Source organism: Nomascus leucogenys, chromosome 17 (assembly GCF_006542625.1).
Source record: "Nomascus leucogenys isolate Asia chromosome 17, Asia_NLE_v1, whole genome shotgun sequence".
In the NCBI taxonomy this organism is placed as follows: domain Eukaryota; kingdom Metazoa; phylum Chordata; class Mammalia; order Primates; family Hylobatidae; genus Nomascus; species Nomascus leucogenys.
In genome coordinates, this window is record NC_044397.1 from 75,220,239 (window position 1) to 75,242,612 (window position 22,374).

Below are 22,374 nucleotides of genomic sequence, written 5' to 3' on the forward strand. Positions count from 1 at the left end.
TGAAGCTAGTGGTCATCATATTGAATGGTGGAGATACAACATTTCCATCATTGTAGAAGATTCTTTGGGAATTTTCTACAGAAAATTTTCTTTTCAGAAAAGTCATCTCTGAAGCTAGTCAGTGCACTGGTGATTCAGGAAAAATTAATGGAGAGTTAGCCTGGCCTAGTTTGCTACTAGGTCTGATGCACAGTTTGCTGGTTCATCTAGCTTTTTAATTCTTAAAACAGACATTGAAATTCTGCTCCCTGCTGGCATTCCCAGTCGTTCACAAAATTTAGTGGAAAAGCCGGCCTCCCTTGGCCCACATACCCCTGGGCTTCTGTTGCCTATATCCTCATCATGATCATGCGACCCAGATGATTTGCTGACTAAGCAAGTGCCTGGGCTGAATAATAGGTGTTTGCCCAAAACCCCATGGGTTTTATTTATATTCTATAGATAAATCTCATAAATGCAAAACTGGTGGATTTCTACCATTTTTAAGGATCAAATAAATAAAGGTTCTGCTCCTAGGCAACACACTAGCTCTTTTGAAATGGCCCAATGATGGGGAGAGAGGGAGCATATGAGATACTCGAGGCATCACACAAGAGAAAGGCATCCTTTCCCCATCTTATCTTCCTCTGGGTCTGCTTCACTTTATTTGTCTCCACCAGCAATTCCCCCAATGCCCAGATTCTAGTAGCACTCTATAAAGGCATTTGATTTCATAATTATTCTAGATCTTTCTTGTGCATGCACATTCTTTGTTTATCTCTCTCTACTCCTCCACTCTGAAGATAAAGCTGTTTTTGTGAAAATGGGAAAGGTTAAGGGGAGAGAGAACTGGAGCCTCTTTATCTTTCTGGCTTTTCTTTCCCAGAGGGAAGGGGTGATATTTTACTGAGCTAGGAGGGAATTATTTTCAGAATTGTGGGGGCTCCCCCATTTCTCTGTACTCTAGGGAGGGGCCTGCCATAAACAATGCAGGGAAGAACTCTGAGTGTGCATGTAGAAATTAACCTGAAGTAGATTGGATATAGAAATAGCAATACAGTCCCATACAAAGAGGTTTCTAAACATAGAATATTGATGACTCTGCAGTTTGGTAACTGCTCTAATTAGGAATGAGGCAAGTAGATTTTGATTGGTTTGCTTAACAGAAAATTTTAGATATTGCTCTATTTAAACAGTCAAAACCCAAATAAAGTTTTTTTTTTTTTTTTTTTTTTTAGACAAGGTCTCACTCTTTGCCCAGGCTGGAGTGCAGTGGTGTGATGGGAGGCTCACTGCAGCCTCAACCTCTCCTGGCTCAAATGATCCTCCCTCCTCAGCCTCCCAAGTAGCTGGGACTACAGGTGCATATCACCAGACCCGGCTAATTTTTGTATTTTTTGTAGAAACAGGGCCTCTCCATGTTGCCCAGGCTGGTCTCAAACTTCCAGGCTCAAGTGATCTGCCTGCCTTGGCCTCCCAAAGTGCTGGGATTACAGGCATGAGCCACCACACCCAGCCAGCAAATAAAGTATCCTATACTTAATGCAGCCTCCACAGTTTGCAAAACAGCATCATTTTATTTGATACTCACGATAAACCTGTGGGCTGGGGCAAAACATTTGCAAAAGGGAAACCTAGGCTCAGAGAGATAAGGTGACTTAAGCAGGTCACACAGCTAGTAGGTGGTGGAGCTGAGTTTTGAATCCCATTCTTGTGCTTTTCTGAAAAGATTGCTTTACTTCTCACTTATATTTCAGACTTGTAAAATAAAACACGTGGAAGTTGGATAATTGATAACACAAATACAATAGTTGGTACACTAGATAATGTTTCGTGAGTGCCTGTAAGCCAGGGATCGGGGAAAGGGCTACTATGTTTGGATGGCATGAGTCCTGCCTCCAGGGAGCTTTGTTTGAAACAGGTAAAGAAATATACAAGCAACATATGTACATTATTTTATAACAAAATGGATGTATTAGTACTTGTGGATGCTGAATAAATGAGAGTCCTTTATAGAAGTCTTTATTAAAGAAAGGGGTTTTGAATCAGATCCTGAAGGAAATGTACAAAGACTAAGGGAAGGGCATTCAAGCCAGGTGCAGAGGCATGGCGGGAGAAAAGAGAGATGTTAGAGAGTCAGCTTCAGTATGGTGGACTATTAATAAACAGAAAATAACCCTTGTTTATCACTTATTTAAAATCTACTCTGCATAAGACATAGTGTACAGCTGCAGTTACACTGGTGTGCAAAAGGGAAAGGTCCTTGCTTTCATATTGCTTAGATTTTGCTGGGAGAGACTAAATATTGATTGTTGGTAATAAAATAATCAAACAAGTATTTCAGATTATGATAATTACTTTGAAGGAAAAGGACAAGATTCTATGAGACTGTATAGTACAGCAACACAAATTAGAATACTAGAGTGATATTTGAGCTGGTACATGAAAGAGGAGGAGTTAACCAGGCAGATAGTTTTGGTACAGGAAGCAGGGAAGGGAGTGGTGAGGACAAAGGGTGGAGCATGTGCAGAGGTCTGGCGGGCACTGGAGGAACTAGAAAAAGGCCTGTGTGCCGGCATTGTAAGAGTGGAGGGGTGAGTGGTAGAAGATGGGGCTGGGAAGGGGGAACAAACTTGATCATATTTTGGTCTTTATTCCAAGAGCCTTGGGAAACTGCTGAAGTATTTCAAGCAGGAATGACGTGATCAAATCTTTCTTCTAAAAGGATCACTTTGGCTGCAATGCGGAGAATGTTTTGGAGTGGGGAGTGATAAGGGTTTTGGAGCAACCCCTCAGGAAGTTACTGTAGTGGTCCAGGCTGGAGATGGTGGTGGCTTGGTGCAGGGTGGTGGCAGTGGAGGTGGAGAGGAGTGGGCGGTTTCCATAGAGATTTAGGAGATGGAATGTACAGGACTTGGTGACATATTAGATAATGGAGAAGCAAATGGCAAGGATGGTTACCTTGGCTACCAAGATAAAGAACCTTGAAAAGGGAAGAAGATGAAATCGGCTTCCGATATCAGGCAGGCAGCTGGGTCTGTGGGTCAGAGGCTTAAGGTGAGAACCCAGCTGGAATTAAATGTGTAAGTCATCAGCATGTAACTGACAAGGGAAGCTCTGAGCATGGATGCATTTTCCCAGATAGAAAAGATCATTAAATGAGGAAAGAAGGATGAAGCAGTGAGGATGTGCACTGGCCAGATAGAACAAGCCAGTCCAGGAGCAGCTGGGGAGGTGGACGGAAAACCAAAAGGTGTTTGAGTATTATGTCATCGAGGTGGAGTAAAACTACTAAAAACAACAAAGCAGGGTGTCTTTCAATTGATCTCTAGACCCATTTCCTCATCACACCCCAAATCTGTTATGTGGTGGCTATGCATTTCTGGATCTGAGGCACTTGTGTAGTTAGTATTAAGGTATGTTTATTTATTATTTTATTACTGTGAACAGATTGCACTGTGTGTATGTGTGGTGTGTGTCTGTGTCTTCTGCCTAAAACAATAACCTCCTTTCCTTTCTCCCACGTCACTGCACTTTTGGCTGCCGCTATGGTTTGTTGCAAATCTGAGCTCATTTAATCCCACAGAGTATTAAACAATATCTGGTCTCGGTGGCTCTGTCATTCCACTGCAGGCGTCCCACCTTCATTTGCCAGCTGGGATCTCTTAATGAGTTAGCTGTGCACAGTTCAATAGTAAAACCGTTTTAGCTGGTGAAATATGTTTGAAGAACTCACTGTTGCAGTGTTCCATGTGAGGCCTGCTTCCACTCTCGCTGGCATTCTCTTTTCAGGATGGCTGCAGCTCCTCCAAGTTACTGTTTTGTTGCCTTCCCTCCACGTGCTAAGGATGGTCTGGTGGTATTTGGGAAAAATTCAGCCCGGCCCAGAGATGAAGTGCAAGAGGTTGTGTATTTCTCGGCTGCTGATCATGAACCGGAGAGCAAGGTTGAGGTAAGCCGTGCGTTGCAGTCTCACGAGTCACATTCCCTTTTCTCTGGCTTTGCCGCCAGCACGACCCTAACTCCTTGCTTGGAAGCTTGCTCACAAGTCAGAGCTGTCATGTCAGTTCTGCTGATTCCTGTTTCCATGCAGGTTTGCTCATAGCCTTGAAAACAAGGTCATGGGAGAACTCTATGCTCACTGCCATGGCGATTGTTTTATAATTAAGTAGAATATGTATATAGTTCTGAAGTCAAATCTAAAAAACAAGATTTATTCACAGAAGTCTAACTTGTGTCCTTGTCCCCTTTACTCCATGATCTTTTCCCCTATAGGTAATCATGTTTTGGAAGATCTTGGTTTATCCTTCCATTTGCAAAATTACACATATATATGTAACAAATCACACACACATGTGCATATTCATCCTGGTCCCTTTCCTCCTTTCTTCGATTAACAGCAGCATGCCATATATATTTTTCTCTACTTTGCATTTTTTTCATTTTTATTTTATTATTTTATTTTCTTCAATCAGCTTTCTCAGGTTGAATCTCTACTTTGTATTTTTCAACTCAAAACATATTCTGGAGATCACTCTCTACAGTACATGCAGGTCATAATTCCTCATTTAGAGCTGCATAGTGTTTCATTCTATGGATATATCATAGTTAACCAGCCCCATATTGCTGCTGGACATTTGGGTTTTCAGTTTATTGCTATTACAAACAGCACTGAAGTGGATAACAGCCTTATGCATCTGTCATAGTGTCTGGTCTCAGTTTATATATTTTTATCATAATAAAACATTATCTATTCTTATTTTGAATCTTTTAAAAATACTATTTTTGTCAGTATTTCTTTGGGATAGATGCCTAGAAATGAAATTGCTGGGTCATAAGGTAAATAAAAATGTAATTTTATTAAATATTATCAAATTTCCTTCCATAGGTATTGTACCATTTTGCATTCCCATCAGCACTGTATGACAATGCCTGTTTCTTCATATTCCCAGAATGTGTTGTCAAACTTTCACGATGGCTATTTTATGTTAATTATACTTTCTGCCATTTTACTAAATTCTTTTATTGGTTGTGTCAGCTTTTATCATTGCTTCTCTTGGGGTTTCCAGGTATATTGTTATATCACTCACACATATAGATTATTTAGTTGTTCTTCTGTCTTTAATTGTTTTCTTGTTTGATTGCTTTGGCTTATATCTCAGGTTTTATGTTAAGTAGTAGTGGAGATAGTGGGTGTCCTTGGCTCTGCACCTGACCTGAGTGGGGCTGTCTCTAGTGCTTCCCTATTAAGTAAGCTACTGGTTTTGGGATTGAGATTTATATAGTTTTATGTGCCACTGCACCTGGCTTATGTTAAAAAGTATACATCAGCCGGGTACAGTGACACATGCCCGTAGTCCCAGCTACCCTGGAGGCTGAGGTGGGAGGATCACTTGAGCCCAGGAAGTTGAGACCAGCCTGGACAACATGGTGAGACCCCATCTCTTTAAAAAAAAAAAGTATACATGAATTTCTATTTTGAGTATTTCTAAAAACAACAACTCAGGAATAGATACTAAATTTTGTTAAGTGTCTTTTCAGTAATTATGGAGATAATCACTTATTTATGTGATAAATTGAACCATCTTTGCATTCAGGGCATAACCTTCTTGGTTATGTTTTGTTTATAAGTGTATTTACCTGTGTGTGTTTCTGTGTGGTGTATGTGTTTAGATGGTAGTTTGTTAAAAGATGAAAAATCTGGAGAAAATAAATTAGGGCTAGTAATGAAGAAGCTCTTTTTACTACATAACCTCTATTCTTTGGTGCTCTGTGCTTCACAAAATAAACTGACTTTTCTGATGATTGTGCTTGGTTTCAAATAGGCATTCATCAATTTGTATTTTCTTTTTTTCTTCTTAAATTCTTCCATTACATCCAATGTGTATTTTAGTTTCATATCTAAATCTTAAATCACTGGCTCTGCTTCAGTTCTTTAAAAGCAGTAATCAGCACCAAAGAGCAACAGAACTCTATGAGGGGCTGCTTACTTTACATGAATTTAACAAAGGCACTGAAATGAACAGGCAGGTGGGCAGGACTTCACATGGGCTGTCTGTGGATGGTCCGGTGGCAGACTGTCTCCTACTGGGCTTTCACCAGACCCACTTTCCTCTCTTACTGAGCCACTAACTTAATAAAAGCCCCTGCAACTTTAGTGGGACTTCCCTTTCGTACAGGTGAAGAAGAGTGCTTGGTTTCCTGGTGAGCATGTTAGGTTTTAAATGGGTATTCATCAATGAGTGAATGTCCATATTATTTGGGTCCAAATGTTTCTCTCTTTTCCTGGAACAGAGTGGACTCTGTGTGGATAAAGTTTGCTGGTTTGAGTTGTTACTGACCTTCCCTGTCTGTCCTCCCTGAACATTTCTATCTTTTTTTCCCGAAAGACATACAAACTAAAATAATCTTTGATTTTTACATGGGCAGATTTAAGTTCTCAAAGGTGGCTGCACCAAATCCCATCCCGTGTGCCCTTCTTCCAGTGTGAAGGGCACTCCTCCCACGAAGAGGGAAAGGTGAGTCTACACCCTTCACTCTCACTGTGAATCTTTGAGGGCTTGTGATTGCTCTGACCAGTGGAGCATGGTGGAAGTGATGCTATGTGACTTCCAGGGCTGGGCCATAAAAGGATACAGCCTCTCTCTCTCTCTCTCCCTCTCTCATTCCTCTCTCTCTTCCTCTCTCTCTCTCTCTCGTTCCTTTCTCTCTCTCTCTCTCGTTCCTCTCTCTCTCTCTCGTTCCTCTCTCTCTCTCTCTCGTTCCTCTCTCTCTCTCTCTCTCTCTCTCTCATTCCTCTGTCTCTCAGATGATTCCAGGCCCCAGACACTGGAGTGGAGACACATTATCCCTGCTGTTTGCTGTTCAAATCCATGAACATTAAAAAAGTTGTTTTACACCACTAAATTTTGGGGTAATTTGTTAAGTAGCCATACTAACTTCAAAAATCACACAAAGCCATTTATAAACATGTCTGAAATAAATATTTCAAAAAAATTTGTTTTCTTTTTTGGAGGATAGGCTACATAACTCTTACTTTACTCTCATGGTTACAATTATTTTAAGGACGAAGCTAGATTCCTTTTGCTAGTTAACCTATGGTATATGATTACTCAGATATATTTAGGTTAAATCCTATCCCCTTCCATACGTAAGTATAGTGTGATATGTATGATAATTAGCCTCTAAGGCAGCTCTGACCTCTCTTCTGAGTTCCATACCTGTGTTTTGAGCTGCCTCTTTGCGTGCCCACTTGCATATTCTGCAGGTGAAATAACCTCACAGGTAAGAAAGCAAATTCATTTCCCCCAGCTCCTATATCCCTGTTGCTCTAACAGCACCATTGTCGGCCACGTAGTTTATACTAGAAGCCCACGGGAAACGTCGACCCTCACTTCCCCCTGCCCCCATCCCCAGTGCACAGGGACAGCTGTCACTGAGTCCCGCTGCCCCCTCTCTTGTTTGTCCATCTTCTCCCCGCTGCCCCTGACTTGTTCAGGCTGAGTCCATCTCTCTTCTGCTACAATCTTCTTATTTGTCCCTGGGTCTCTTTCTCCTGGGTTCTTCTCCCTACAGGGTTACCAGAATTTTCTTCCCAGAACGTAGATAGCTCTATCACTCCCTTGCTGAAAAGTGTTTCGTTTTGTTTACAGGATGAGAGTCCAAGCTGATTTGTATGCCATTCAGAACTCTTCCCAACTGGCACCCTGCTCACTTTTCCTTTCTTTTATTCTCTTTCATTCTTTTCTATTTTAAATTGATAGACTATTTTTAGAGCAGTTTTATGTTTACAGAAAAATGAACGGAAGGCACAGAGAGTTCCCAAACAGCCCCTTACCCTGCCCTCTAGTTTTCCCTGCTAGTAACGTCTGGCATCAATGTGGTACATTCGCTACAACTGATGAGCCAATATTGACACAGTATATATATATTTTGTTTTTTGAGACAGAGTCTAGCTTTGTCGCCCAGGCTAGAGTGCAGTCGCACGATCTCAGCTCACTGCAACCTCCAGCTCCCGGGTTCAAGCAAAGCTCTTGCTTCAGCCTCCCGAGTAGCTGGGGTTACAGGTGCCCACCATCATGCCTGGTTAATTTTTGTATTTTTAGTAGAAACGGGGTTTCACCATGTTGGCCAGGCTGTGTTGAACTCCTGACCTCAAGTGATCCACCCGCCTCGGCCTCCTAAAGTGCTGGGATTATGGATGTGAGCCACCGAGCCCAGCCTGATACAGTATTATTAACTAAAGTTCATAATTTATACTCTTTGTGTTGGATATCCTATGGGTATACCTATATGTATAATGACAAGCCATTGTAGTATCACAGAGAATACTTTTACTACCCTAGAGGTTCTGTGCTCCACCTATTCACCCACCCACCCTAGCCCCCAGAAATGACTGATCCTATTGTGTCCATACTTTTGCCTTTCCTAAAATGTCACATAGTTGGAATCATTCAGTGTGTAGCCTTTTCAGATTGGCTTTTTTAAACTTAGTAATGTGCATTTAAGGTTTCTTCCTGTCTTTTCCAAGCTTGATGACACATTTCTTTTTATCACTGAACAATATTCCATTTTCTGGATATACCAGCTAATTTATCCATTCGCCCACTGAAGGACATCTCAGTTGATTCTAAAGTTTGGCAGTTATGAACATAGCTGCTATAAATATTTGTGTGCAGTCTTTTGTGTAGACATAAGTTTTTAACTCATTTGGCTAAAGACATTTTAAAATGTAATTTTTCATTTTGAATAGGTAATCATATATTTGTGTGGTTCAAAGATTGAATGATATTTAAAAGGTTCACAGTAAGAAGTCTTCCTCCCTTGCCTCCGTCTTGTATAACCCTTTTTATTAATTTCATGCATATCCTTCCAGTATTTTATGCAAATCCCAAAAAAACTGAATATCTGGCCTTATTTTCTGTTTTTTTGTGTGAATGTGGCACATTATGTACACTACTATTAAACATGATTTTTTAATATATAACTTTGAACTTACAGAAAAGATCTGCACTTCCCTATTTTCACTTAACATTTTCTAAAGATTTTTCTATAGAGATTGTCCTTATTTTTTTCTTACAGCTACATAGTAATCCATTGTGGAGATGTACCATAGTTCATTTAATTAGTGCTCTATTGGTAGATGCTTGGACTCTTTCCAGTATTTTGCTAGTCCAGAAAGTGCAGCTGTGGAGAACCTTGTACATAAGTCATTTTGTGCATGTGTAGATACAGCCATTGGATGTACTTCCAAATGTAGCATCATTGGGTCATAGGGTAAAGCTTTTATAAGAATTGACCTCCATAAGGGTTGTATGATTTCCTGCTTACTTTTCTATTTTCATTCTTTGCTGTGCCCTCTCAGCTTGTATTCTAGGCCCCAGCTACACAGAACTGCTTTCTGGAGCAAATAACACACTTGCATTTTTCTGTGCTTTTGCTCTTTCTGTCCTTTGCTGAGAAGATCCTTCTTCTCCCCGCCTCTCATCTGCTTGGTAGACTCCTGTTTATCCTTCCAGGCCTCAACACCAATATCCCCTCCTCCCTTTAGCCTGACACTCCTCTATGCATGTCAATTGAAATTTACAACCACCTGAAACTAGGAGGATGAGTTCTGGCCCAGGAGAGAGGGTTCCTAGGTTCGTGTTTTGCCTCTCCCTTTATAGTGTCTTGGGTCTTTGAGCCTCTCTGAAACTCAGTTTCTTTATTTGCCAGATAGAGATCATAATACCCCCTCTGCCTGCATTACAGGCATCAGTGAGACACACATGAGCTGATGCATGAAAGCACTTTGTAAAGCTTTAAGGAGAACATTGTGAAGAAGGGTTTTTTTTTTTTTTTCAAAGAATTGACTAATGTTGAGAATTGCTATGACTCCGGGTCTCAGTTCCAAAACTATCTTTGGCACATTACATACTACTGAATCTGCTTTTCAAACTTACTTTTACCCCTTTAGTTCCCTTACAGTTACATCTGTCTCCATCTCCTATACTTGTCCCAAGTACAGAATGATGGGTTCTTTCCATATTTAGGTCTAGGAGCCACAATTACTATCATGTAACTTTTGTACAAGCAACTATTAAAATACAGACTTTTTTAAATTATGAAGAGTAAGAACTTTTCATAAAAACCCGTCTATTCCTCAGCCATTTCATGACATTTTATGTTATTTTATTTTATTTTATTTTACTTTATTTTATTTTATTTTATGTTTGAGATAGTCTCACTCTGTCACCCAGGCTGGAGTGCAGTGGCACAATCTCAGCTCACTGCAACCTCTGCCTCCTGGGTTCAAGCAAATCTCCTGCCTCAGCTTCCCAAGTAGCTGGGATTACAGGCATGTGCCACCATAGCTGGCTAATTTTCATATTTTTGGTAGAGACAGAGTTTCATCATGTTGGCCAGGCTGGTCTCAAACTGAGCTCAAGTGATCCACCCACCTTGGCCTCCCAAAGTGTTGGGATTACAAGCGTGAGCCACCAAGCCCGGCCCATTTCATGACATTTTAAACAAGTGTCCTGAGGTTTCCCTAGAAACCTCATACTTGAGGGTTGAGGTCACAGGAAATCATTTTCTGAGAATGTAACCATCTATTATATAATTTATTATATAATAATTTAATTATATATAAACAATTATTTAATAATTATATAATTTAATTACATATACATAATTATATAATCTAATTATATGTAAATAATTATATTATTTAATAATTATAGTGTTTAATAATTATATGAAACTAATTATATAATAGATGATTATATTCTCAGAAAATGATTTCCTGGGACCTCAACACTCTCAAGTATGAGGTTTCTAGGGCAACCTCTGGACACATGCAAAAACCATGCAAAAAGTCGTGTGGACTCCTCATTCATCCACTCACCCACCTGCCAACTGATCCCCCTTTCCAGGCGGTTCTCCCTTCAACTTGTCCACTTAGCCACTCTCCATCCCCCTGTCAGTCAGTCCCATCCAGCCATCATCTCCATATGTCAAGTTCACTGTACTTAAGACTAGAAGAGTAAGAAATAAGATCCTCCAACACAGAGTTCCTCAGTTCCCAAAATTACACTGGATATTTTTTTTCAGCTGCAGTTCGCAGATTGGAACATCCTAATTTTATATTCTTTAGTATTTCCCTTGTGTATTCTGGGCTTTTAACAACATCTCTTTTGGTTGCAGAGTAGGATGGATAAATAGGTATCAATATTTGAAAGCCCCTCTGCCCTCTCTGAGGATGTATCAGAGAACTCATCTCAACTTTACCCCAAGTCCTGCCCTCCCTCTAGATAGGCGTGTTGAGGAAGCAGAGGAATAACTTCCTGGATTATGGTGTGTGGATGTGTGTGTGTGGATGTGTGTGTGTGGATGCATGCATGCTCATGGATGGTACAGGTCCATTCTTACATGGTTGAACCTTCTATTTAGGAAAAAAATAGATCCAACATTAGACTACTTTTCCAGAAAAACAGTGGATTTTGGCTAAGGTTTACATTACTTATACTTGGTGTCCAAGAGGCTAATTATACCAGAATTTATGGAGACAGAATTCTTGATAACAAAGTTAGATTTGACACATAATATTTTTTAAAAGAGTCTTTCTTTGGTAATAAATATTGTCTCCATTATTTCCTTTTTTAAAGTCTTTATCATTTCCTCATTTTTTTTTCAAATTAGCTTAAATTTTTGTCTGTTTTCCACTACATGGAATAATTGTATGGATTTACTGTCGTCAATGAGTTTATATAACTTTCATGATTTGGGGAAGGCTTTTGGTAGATCATTTCCCCTTTCTTTATCATTGAAAATATTTACAAGAAGAATAGAAAATTACCAGTTAATGATGGCTGATAGCATTGTTAGTAAAATTGTCCAGATGGAGGCTATATTTGTGATGTGTGGAGTGTGTGTATGTTGTGGGGGTGGGGGGAGCTGAATTTTAATTCTGAAAGTTATTTCTTACAATAGGAAAGTGTAAGTCATTCTGGAATCAGAGAGAGCTGAGCAAAGCTCCATGACCACTGGACAGATTTGCTCTCTCCCTCCCTCCCTCCCTCCCTTCCTTCCTTCCTTCCCTCCTCCCTCCCTCCCCCCGTTCTTTCTTCTTTTCTTTCTTTCTTCCTTTCTTTCTTTCTTTTTTTGTTTTCTTCTAGTCAGCTCCAGAATCAGGAGTCCCCAGTCTTGTATGGAGTCAGAAGTGTCTCCCTCACTTCCAAGAGAGCATGGCTTAGCAGAGGGCTTCCTTCCATAATGTCCCCTTTCCCAGATGCATTTCTGATCTCAGACCTTTGCATTGTTCCTCCCCAAAGATCTTATGCTTCAGTGAAATAAAAAACAGTTCTTCTAAAGTGTGGTTGAGGATGTTGCCCTCTGATCTCAGCACCTTCTTTTGTCTTTATTTAAACTTATATGAACCTTAAGAATACATTTCCTAAAACCAGTCAAATAGCAGGCAAGACACTGGGGTAAAAAAATAAAATAAAAACAAACACGCAGAGCATGGTGGCACACACCTCTAGTCCCAGCTACTTGGGAGGCTAAGAGGGGAGGATCGCTTGAGCCCAGGTGTTGGGAGGACAGCCTAGGCAACATAGACTCCATCTCTAAAACAAACAAACAAAAAATACACACACACACACACACACACACACACACAGTCACATATGTAATTTAAAATAAATAAAAAACCCTCAGTGATAATTATCAATGCTTCTTTAGAGCTACAAATTTTTAAAAGCTAAAAACATCTCTCCAAAGCATCCCATTTTCCTTGCCATCTACCCCCACCGTAAGAAATTTGGCTGACTCATCAACTCATCTCACAATGGTTTTTGCTGGTGGTGCCAGGGTTGTGTTCACCATCTGAGTACAGTACGAAAGGCACAATGGTTGTGTTTCATTAATTGAAACGTCTATTGTGTGAGTGTCTCTGTTTCCCCTTTCACTGGGTGGTATCCAGAAATAGTGTGTGCTGGAATGTGGATGGGGTGAAGTGACGGCATGAAGCTGATCTTGCTTTTCATTTTCGACGTAATCACACAAAATAATGAAGGGCTTGCTCTGCGGAATTGTTTTTGTCTTTGGCTCTAGGGTCTTTTCGAGGCTCATGTTTTCTATCCTCCAACCTAACCTGGCAGGTGGTCCCTGAGAGAGTGGCAAGCTCAGGACAGGTGGATCCTTGGGAAACCCCCTGATTAGCACTGGGCAGTGCTGACATTTAGAAGAATGCTTGCCCACACTCCTGCTCTGGGCATTCTTATATTGTTATGTGACTTGGGCACCCAGAAGTCACACTAGCTGACAGATTTGTTTTATGAAAGGCTGGGTGGGAGTGGCCGTGGGGCAGAAAGACCAATTGCTCATCTGTTTCCACAGTTCACTTTAATAACCAAAGCCGAGACCAGGACCGTCTCTGTAAAGATCCATCTTTTAAGTGGTGAACACTTCCTTTTTTCTTTTTCTTTTCTAATAGAAATTAAGCTAGGAATTTTGACTTGGGGAACTAAATTGTTTTTGCCACACTGAAAGAAGATTTCAGGTGCTTTTTGGATATTTGTACCTAGAGAAACCACTTTTGCTTCCTCAAATCCCACTTCTCTGGCTCATTAATAATGTGGCAGTTGTAAAGGTGGGTGGATTTTATATTTAAAAGTGGCTGTGGAGTTCATGATCTAGATGGCTGACTTTCCCAAGTTGAGCTAATTAAATTTTGTGTAAGTGTTCCTGATTTTGTGAGATCTGCTCCCAAAGTGGGATTTTAAGTAGCCAGTCTATCTGCATGAGACAAGTGTGTTTGCCCCTCCCCAACCCCACCTGGTTGTGATTAGCCAGATTTAAAACATAATGGAGCAGGTGTGAATGGCTGTCGCAGAAGAGCCCTTATGAGGCCCGTGCCCTGTGGCCCATGACAAAGATGCAGCAAGGGGCATGTGTTCCAGGCTCGGGGCCTGTGAAGGGATCTGGCTGCCTGGCTTTCGGTCTGGTGCTTAGGAGGGCTGATTGGGCCCATCTGGCTACTTGGGGATCCCCTTCCTTCCTCACCATTCCGAGTTTGGCCTGAAAAGCGTCAAGCTGGCTGCATATATTTTGAACTCCTGTGAAGACCATCTGGTCTTTTTGATTCAATTGTCAACATTTTTTTAATCAGGCAATCCGTATTAAGCCCTTGCAGTTATGTGCCTTAATGACATCATGGCAGCTCTCCCACATGGCACAGCAGGGACCTCTCTGGACCATGGAGACCCTTGACATGCCCCTTCCTCTCTTAAGCCCTTAGCTCTGTCTGGAGTACCTTGATGGCTGGCCCGTTTTTTAAGGTCAACTCAGATTTCTCCCACTTGATATAGCCTCTAGAGGATCATGCGGATGTGTTTCCTCATTTCTTTGGACTTTTATCTTCTCTGCTCCCTTAGATCTTCGTAATTTCTCCAGCCATCCATTCAGCCACCCATCCAACAAAAGGCTTATTGATGACTGATATATACCAGACTTGGGGTATGTCAGTGAACTAAATAACAAAGATATCCCCCTTCCCTCTTGGGGCTTACACTCTAGCTGGGGGAGATAGTGTACGTAAACAGTACATGTAATAAGTCTGTCAGTTCTGTAGAATTTCAGAAGGGGATAAATGGAATGGAACGGGAAAGAGGAAAAGCAGAGCCAGGTTGGGTGGATCAGAAGGGCAAAGCAGGAGGCAGTGGCAAGATGCTTCAGGAATGAAGCAGGCAGGCCTTGGAGACACTGAAGCTGGCCTGGGCTCATAGGATTTTGTGTGCACGCCTTTGCCTTCCTCCCCAACCAAAAGGACAGGGCCTGGGCCTCCTCACTGATTTTCTGCTTGCAGCATTTAGCATAAAATGCTTTGTGTGTAGTTGGTATTCTGTAAATAATTGGGAAAATGGAAATGAGTGTGTAAAAATGAATTTGAGGACAAATAAACCATTTCCTAATTTTTACTTTTTTTCCTGCCCTTTTAAAAACCTGTGTAATAAATCTGTGCTTAAGAAGCTGAGATTCTTTTCCTATTTTACTCATTGTTTTCAAGACAAAAGTTGCCACTGGCAATCAGTGCGAACAGGGGTTTTGGAAAGTGTTGGTCAATGCCTGGACTACTTTTTGACATAGAGTGCAGTGTTAAGATGTAAACGTCAATTCCATTTCAGAAGAGCACAGAGGAGCAGAGTTTGGCTCTGGCCAGCTTCGTGCTCTACAAGAATCATTTTTTTTTTAAATAAATAACTTTTGGGAACTGCATAGGGGAAAAATCTTGAGTATATTTTATTGTCAGTTTGCCATGAAAAATTCAAGAGTCTCTTGAAAACCTCTGGATATAATTAGCTTTCAGTTTGCAAATATTTATCAAGTAAAGTGACATTATCCTGGTGCAGAGCAACACCTAACATGAATTGTGCAGACCCAAAGTCACCTGACCAATGAGTGTGTGTGTCACACGGGTTTCAGCTCTTACCTGAGGTTTAGCGATTATGGGAAATCAATACAGAATAGCTTTGTGGGCTGCATTCAGTCGATATAGCTGGGTCTTGAGTTAAAAAAAGAAAGATCTAAGGCTGCTGTTGCTTTCAGCTGCCCCATTTAAAATGTAAATGACTCCAGCAGCTGATAAAATTCTCCCTTGAGAGCTCCAGAGCACTGTGTAACTTAGAGACTTGAATTCAATACAGCGTCCACCACACAAAGGGTGTGTCATAGGCTCATAGAATGTCAGAGTCAGGAGGCCCCCATGGGGAAGCTAGTTGCAGGTTCCTCTGCCGTGGGTCACAATGTGGGGAGGGGAAAGGGAAGCACAGGAGGGCGAGACTCTGAGGGTTACCCACATCCTGGTCCTGGGCCTCTTCCTCCCTTTGCCTGGACATACTTTGACTGATTTTATCGTGCTTATGATTCTGTGTAAGAGTTCGTATGAAGAACGTGTTCTGAGGTTAAAAATACTTGGGAAGAAATAGTTTGACTCAAATTAGCTCACTCATTTTCCAGGTAAAGCCAATGCAGCCTGGAAATGGTAAGATGCACCACTAAGTTGTGTGTTCTGCAGTTCTGACAGCAGCTGGAGATGCACCTCCACGGGACCATTTCCTTCTGTGTCCACCTCATTGTCTTAGTGTGAGGATCAAATGCAACAGATAGGAAATCCCACAGTGTCATGCAGTAGTTAAATGCGAATGTTTTGATCCTTTTCTGTTTTCTACCACTAGAGCAACCATGTAGGTTATCAAACTGTGTTCCAGGAAATCCAAAGGGTCCTTGCAGGGGGACTCAGGGTTCTGCTTTCTTTAGACAAAGATCTTCCCTTTTATCTGCTCTCTATCTTAGGCTTCTAGGTAAAGTTTCTTTTGAAGGTAGGGCTCGTAAATAGCTGTGTTCAATATTGGTGAATGCTGGCAGCCACCTGTGCCTGTTGAAATGGGCAGGCTTAGGATGTTCAGGATGATGATTGGCTGAATACTTGGTTCAAGATGATTGCCCTATTATGTGAGCACCAGGAATAGATTGGCCTGAGCCACACAGACTGAAACTCACCATGAAGACTTTTGAGCTGCATTGTGAAGACTTAAAAATCAGGGTATTCCCAAGGCCTTTTATTTTTTGGCTCTGTTTGTAACTGATATGATGGTTCAGTGTAAGTACCCAGGCAGAAATGAGGTAGTACCTGATAGGTGATGGCGCCTTCTTTCCTGTGTTTGTTTTTCAGTGCACTTACATTTCAATCGACCAAGTTCCGAGGACCCATGCCATAATGATAAGCAGACCCGCCTGGCTCTGGGGGGCAGAAATGGGAGCCAATGAACATGGAGTGTGCATAGCCAATGAAGCCATCAACACCAGAGAGCCAGCTGCCGAGATAGAAGCCTTGCTGGGGATGGATCTGGTCAGGTACTGCACAGTGATTCTTTGAAACAACTTCCCAGAAAAGGTTGGAAATAGAGACAGGATTTATTTCTCCCTAAACCTTGCATTTTTTAACATAATCCTTCCAAAGATGATGTGTGCCTTTTGATAGAAACTTTAAGATGATGGGATAAATGAATGGATTACAATGGAATATTATTTAACAATAAAAAAAATCAAGTGGCTGGGCATGGTGGCTCATGCCTGTAATCCCAGCACTTTGGGAGGCCGAGGCAAGTGGATCACCTGAGGTCAGGAGTTCGAGACCAGCCTGGCCAACATGGTGAAACCCCGTCTCTATGAAAAATACCAAAATTAGCCGAACGTGGTGCTGGGTGCCTATAATCCCAGCTACTCAGGAGGCTGAGACAGGAGAATTGCTGGAACCTGGAAGACAGAGGTTGCAGTGAGCCGAGATCATGTCATTGCACTCCAGCTGAGGTGACAACAATGAGACTCCATCAAAAACAAACAAACAAACAAAAGAATCAAGTACAGATACATACTAAAGCATAATGATCTTGAAAACATTATACTGAGAGAGAAGCCAGACACAAAAGGTCACATATTGTGATTCTATTTATATGAAATATACAGAATAGGCAAATCCATAGAGGCAGGAAGTTAGATTAGTGGTTGCCTGGGGTTTGGGCGTGGGTGAGAGAATGGGGAGTGATTCCTAATGGACATGAGCTTTCATTTGCGGGTGTTGAAAATGTTCTAAACCTTAGATTGTGGTGATGGTTGCACAACTTTGTGAGTATACTAAAAACCACTGAACTGTATAGTTTAAATGGGAGGATTTTATAGTACTTGAAATATATAATATACATATAAAAATAGGAAAAATCATAAACTAGAAAAGAAAAATAGAACAGAGATCACTTCCCTCCTTTCCTCTCTATGTCTCAGTTGTTTTTTCTTCCTTTTTCCCCTCTCGCAGCCACTATACAGCAGAAGGAACCTGCTGTGCGAGCTGGATAGGGCAGGGATCTTTGTCTGTACACTGCTGTGTCATAAGCACTGGGAACTGTGTGCCTGGCCTGTAATGAGTGATCAATAAGATGAATTTTGAATGAATGACTAAAGTAGAAGGTAGGCTGGAACAAAGCAACATTCTGAAATGCCTTCTTTTGTCCCTGAAATAGTGAAATGAAATAAAATCATGACATAGTTGAAAGAAGATTGGGCTGGGAGCTGGAGTTCTTGGCTTTCAGTGTGGATGTACCAAGTTACATCACCTCTCTGGGCCATAGTTTCCTCATTTTTTCAATATGAGGTCTAGATTGGATGACTTCTGAAGAACTCCCAAAGCTAACATCCTAGAAAAAGGAATGGGTTTGGATTTTGGTTGTGTAAGGGGAAATGGCACATTTAGACAGTGGTCTCGGGAACTCACTCCTCTGCCACCTGATGGAGAGGTCTGCGAGGGACACCCTTTTGGTAGCACAGTGACTTCCTGCCTTCCTTAGCTTTCCTTACTGTTCCTCATTCTTATAAACTCAGGAGGAGCAGCTTCCCTGAGCTGGGGAAAAGGCAGAAAAAGCCAGTTTTTAAAAACCAGTTATTTATAGCTAGTTTTCTCTTGATTAGCAAAATGAAATGTATAGAATAACAAGAAGTTTTTTTTTTTTGACCTTATGTTTTGACAGCTCTCCAGTATTTTTTACTGTATTTGCAGTATGAGACTTATAGAACAGGCAAAATTACCATTTTAGCAGTTGATTTCTAAGGGACAGTGGAAGAGGATTTTTTGTCTTTCTTCAGAGCACCTGAAGATTATCAACCAATAAAGCAACAGGAGTTTACTGAACATCTACTTTGTGCTAGACTCTGTGGGCACATGAAGCAGCTCAAAGCTTCGAAGGGATTTTAGTCTGGTTGCAGGAAGAAGAAAACTGAGCAATGGAAATTTTAAGACTAATATAAGAAGATAGTAGGAGAGAGGTTACTCAAAGTGATCTGAGATTTGATGCCACGTGAATGGCACAGAATTCCAGGGTGTGGCCTTCAGCAAATACTGCGGGATGTTCACAGATTATCACAGACTGGTTATATTTGGGAATGCTTGGAGGGGGAGGTTCATTTGACCTGAAGCTACAAGGCTGAGGGAGGTAGACACAGAAGATATGTTTGTCACAGACTTGGCATTGTGATAATTAGCAAGGTCAGGAGTAGATGATGGGGTGAGAGTTTAACCTTCACCATATAATGTTAACTCCATCTTGGGCTAGCCATGTCCAGCTATTGCAATAAAAAGGGTGTGAAGAGCACTGGTAGGTTCTTCAGGGTGGGGATGGAGTCACAGGTATCTGCACCTTAAGTGGATCTTTTGAGTTCAGGGTCTGGTTTCATCTTTAAAGCAGCTATGATCAGTTCAGCCAAGCATAGCCAGATTTTGAAGGGTCATTTCATACCAACCAAATCCTAAAAGTAACTCATACTCATTACCCAGCATTCTCTCTCTCTCTCTTTTTTTCTTTTTTTTTTAGACAAGTCTTGCTCTGTTTCCCAGGAGTGCAGTGGTATGATCTCGGCTCATTGCAACCTCCGCCTCCCAGGTTCAAGCGATTCTCCTGCCTCAGCCTCCTGAGTAGATGGGATTACAGGTGTATGCCACCACACCCAGCTAATTTTTGTATTTTTAGTAGGGACAGGGTTTCACCATGTTGACCAGGCTGGTCTTGAACTTCTGACCTAAAGTGATCTGCCTGCCTCGGCCTCTCAGAGTGCTGGGATTACAGGCGTGGACCACCACATCCTGCCCCAGATTTCCTTTTTAATGATTTAATTCCAGTATTAATTTTTAAGAAGCTCCAGATGATATTGATACTACAGGTCGAAAAACCACAGTTTGAGTGGCAAGTTCTAGAGTGGTGGTTCTCAAAGTATGGCTGGTGAACAAGCATCGCCTGGGAACTTGCTAGAAATGTAAATTCTCGGTCCCTACTTCACACCCAGGGGCCAGCAACCTGTTTTAACAAGTTCTCCAGATGGTGCTGATGCACAGTTATGGTGAGAACTGCTGCTCCACAGGAAACTTTCTATCAGTTGGTTACATTCTCTTAATTTGGGGCTCAGTGCCTCCCTAGGTATTGCTGTGTGAGGAACCACTACTTTCTCTGGCCTTGCTTGCACTCTGTGCCTAGTGCCAGTTCCTCCCTGGACAGCTCCTATGAGAGCAGGCTATATCCATTTCACATGCTCTTTCAAGGGCCTGTTAGACTGTGGTTGATTATTCAATGAATACAGCAGTTGCCCCTATACTTATCCTGGTACTTTGTACTTTCCAGCAGCATGTGAAATCCAACCTCAGTTCAAAGAGACATAAGGGATTGACAGTAGCAATGTAATAGGCACTGATTCTAAGATAAAGGTATAATTTGTGTATGTTTCCTAGAGGCTTATGGGAATGTAAGCATTAGGCAATATTGTTTTTATAATGCGTTTTCAGTGACATTTATCTGAAAGCTAAGCTTCATCTGTTATTTTTGATTCACTGTTCTCTGACCACTAGTCCCTTTCTCCTGAGGAAGAGGCATAAAGATACGTACACATTTTTGCATGTTTCATGAAGTTGGTTCCAAGTAATGATTAGCCAATAGAAGCTAACATAAAAGTGGGAATTTGGCCAGGTGCAGTGGCTCATGCCCGTAATCACAGTGTCACACGATCCTTAGGGTGTTGCTTTTCCAGCTGGAAACCTCTGTGGCTGGTGGCACCTTTGCCTGAGTTTTGGTCGGGCTGCTGGGCTTGTTCCACCACTTAGCCCTGCACGCTGTACTCAGCTCACGCTACTGGCCTGGATTCCATGCCTTCTAAGGGCAAGCCAGGCGCAGAGAGGAAAGGGGTGTGTGAGCAAGCATAGGGTCCAGCCACTGCACACAGCCAGGTGTGCCAGCTGTGGCGGGATGGGCAGCTCTAGGCATCGGCACAGGCGCTGGCACAGGTACTAGCTCTGTGCGAGGCTGCAGCTGGACCAGGCGTACTGCAAATGGCTTCCACTGCAGTCACCAAGAAACATGGTGGTGCCTGGAAGCTTGGAAATGCCAGGAACTGCAGAGCCCCAAGGAGAGTGTCACAGCCCGGGCTCAAGGAGCCCCTAGGTCTGGACTCCCCAAAGGGCTGCAGCTCTTCTCTCCTTCTCATCACCTGCAGTGTGGCGAATGGTGGGGGATGGGGGTGTGCTTCAGCACTGTTTGTGTTATAGCTCTTTCAGTCCCACCATTTGGCAGGTCCCAAGCTCTTGTCCCATGTTCAGGAAGAATGAGGTACATGGACAGCTGGAGAGTGAGCAAAGTGGTGAGGAGCTTCATTGAGTGACAGAATAGCTCTCAGGAGACCCAAAGTGGGTAGCTCCATTCTGCAGGCAGGACATCCTGACGAGTATCCAGCTCTCAGCAGAGAGGAGACCTGTAGTGGGTAGCTCCCTTCTGCAGGCAGGTCATCCCAATGAGTCAAGGAGGCCCAAACTTGGTAGCTCCTTCCTGCAGCTGGTAGTCCTAACATTTGTGTGAGTCTGGCTGAGTCTGGGGTTTTTATGGGCTCAGAAGGGAGGAAGTGCTTGCTGATTGGGTCATGGGCAAGCCCAGAAAAAGCACCGTAAGTTCTCACTCTGGGCTGCGTACTCCACCTGGAACTGGCAGACCAGCCTCCAGGCTTCCGGCCATTCCTGGCTTGAAGGTGGGGTTTCACTGGGGACCTGCTCCTTTCCACCCAGGAAACTGCCTCCTGCCATCAACATGCCATCCATGGTGCCCAGGTTTTTCATCTTGAGGGGCATTGGCAGGCCCACACCGAGCTGCCCTCAGCCCTCCCAGCCTCCGTCCTGTGCTCATTGGTGCCCAAAATCTGGAGAAGCCCAAGGCGGCAGGGGGCTGGTGTGTCAGCACCACCCTGAGCATGTGCACACCCAGCCAGGTTGTGATAGCACCTGGGCTCAGCCACAACTTTGCTCTGTACTGGAGCAGGTGCTGGGAGCAGGAAGAGGTCAGGGAACAGGAAGCAGGTACTTCCAAGCCTGTAGGGGCAAGGGCTTCCTGGGCTCCTGACAGCACAGGGATGCCCAGGTCCAGAGCAGCTGCAGCTGTGCCTGGGAGCATGGGGCTCCCACCCTGCCAACTTGGTAGGGGGTGGGGCTCCCACCAGCCTCATAAAGCGTGCAACCCAGGCCCTGCCTCCCCGTTGCAGCCGGCATCTTCACAGTGGCTCCTCCAGACGCGCCACCACTGCTATCACCGGCACTTTAGGAGGCGAGTCATGAGGATCACTTGAGCCCAGGAGTTCAAGACCAGCCTGGGCAACATGGCAAAAGCCTGTTTCTACAAAACAAATGCAAAATGTAGCTGGTTGCACTGTTGGATGCTTGTAGTCCCAACTACTTGAGAGACTGAGGCGGGAAGATTGCTGAGTCCAGGAGGTCAGGGCTGCAGTGAACCATGATTGCACTACTGCACTCCAGCCTGGGTAACAGATCGAGACCCTGTC

At 42.7% G+C, this 22,374-nt stretch overlaps 1 protein-coding gene across 3 annotated transcripts in view; it reads left to right on the forward strand.

The window, feature by feature from the left end:
• SCRN1 (secernin 1) overlaps positions 1-22,374 on the forward strand; it is a 68,750-nt gene that overhangs the window by 16,951 nt on the left and 29,425 nt on the right. For 2 of the 3 annotated variants that reach the window (XM_003270471.2, XM_003270472.2), the window contains exons 2-3: positions 3,772-3,931; positions 16,691-16,872. In XM_003270471.2, the coding sequence (XP_003270519.1) occupies positions 3,773-3,931; positions 16,691-16,872 (341 nt within the window). In that variant the 5' untranslated portion in view covers position 3,772. Of the gene's footprint in view, positions 1-1,492; positions 3,037-3,771; positions 3,932-16,690; positions 16,873-22,374 lie in introns of those variants that run through there. The other variant, XM_030797035.1, reaches the window with a different exon arrangement.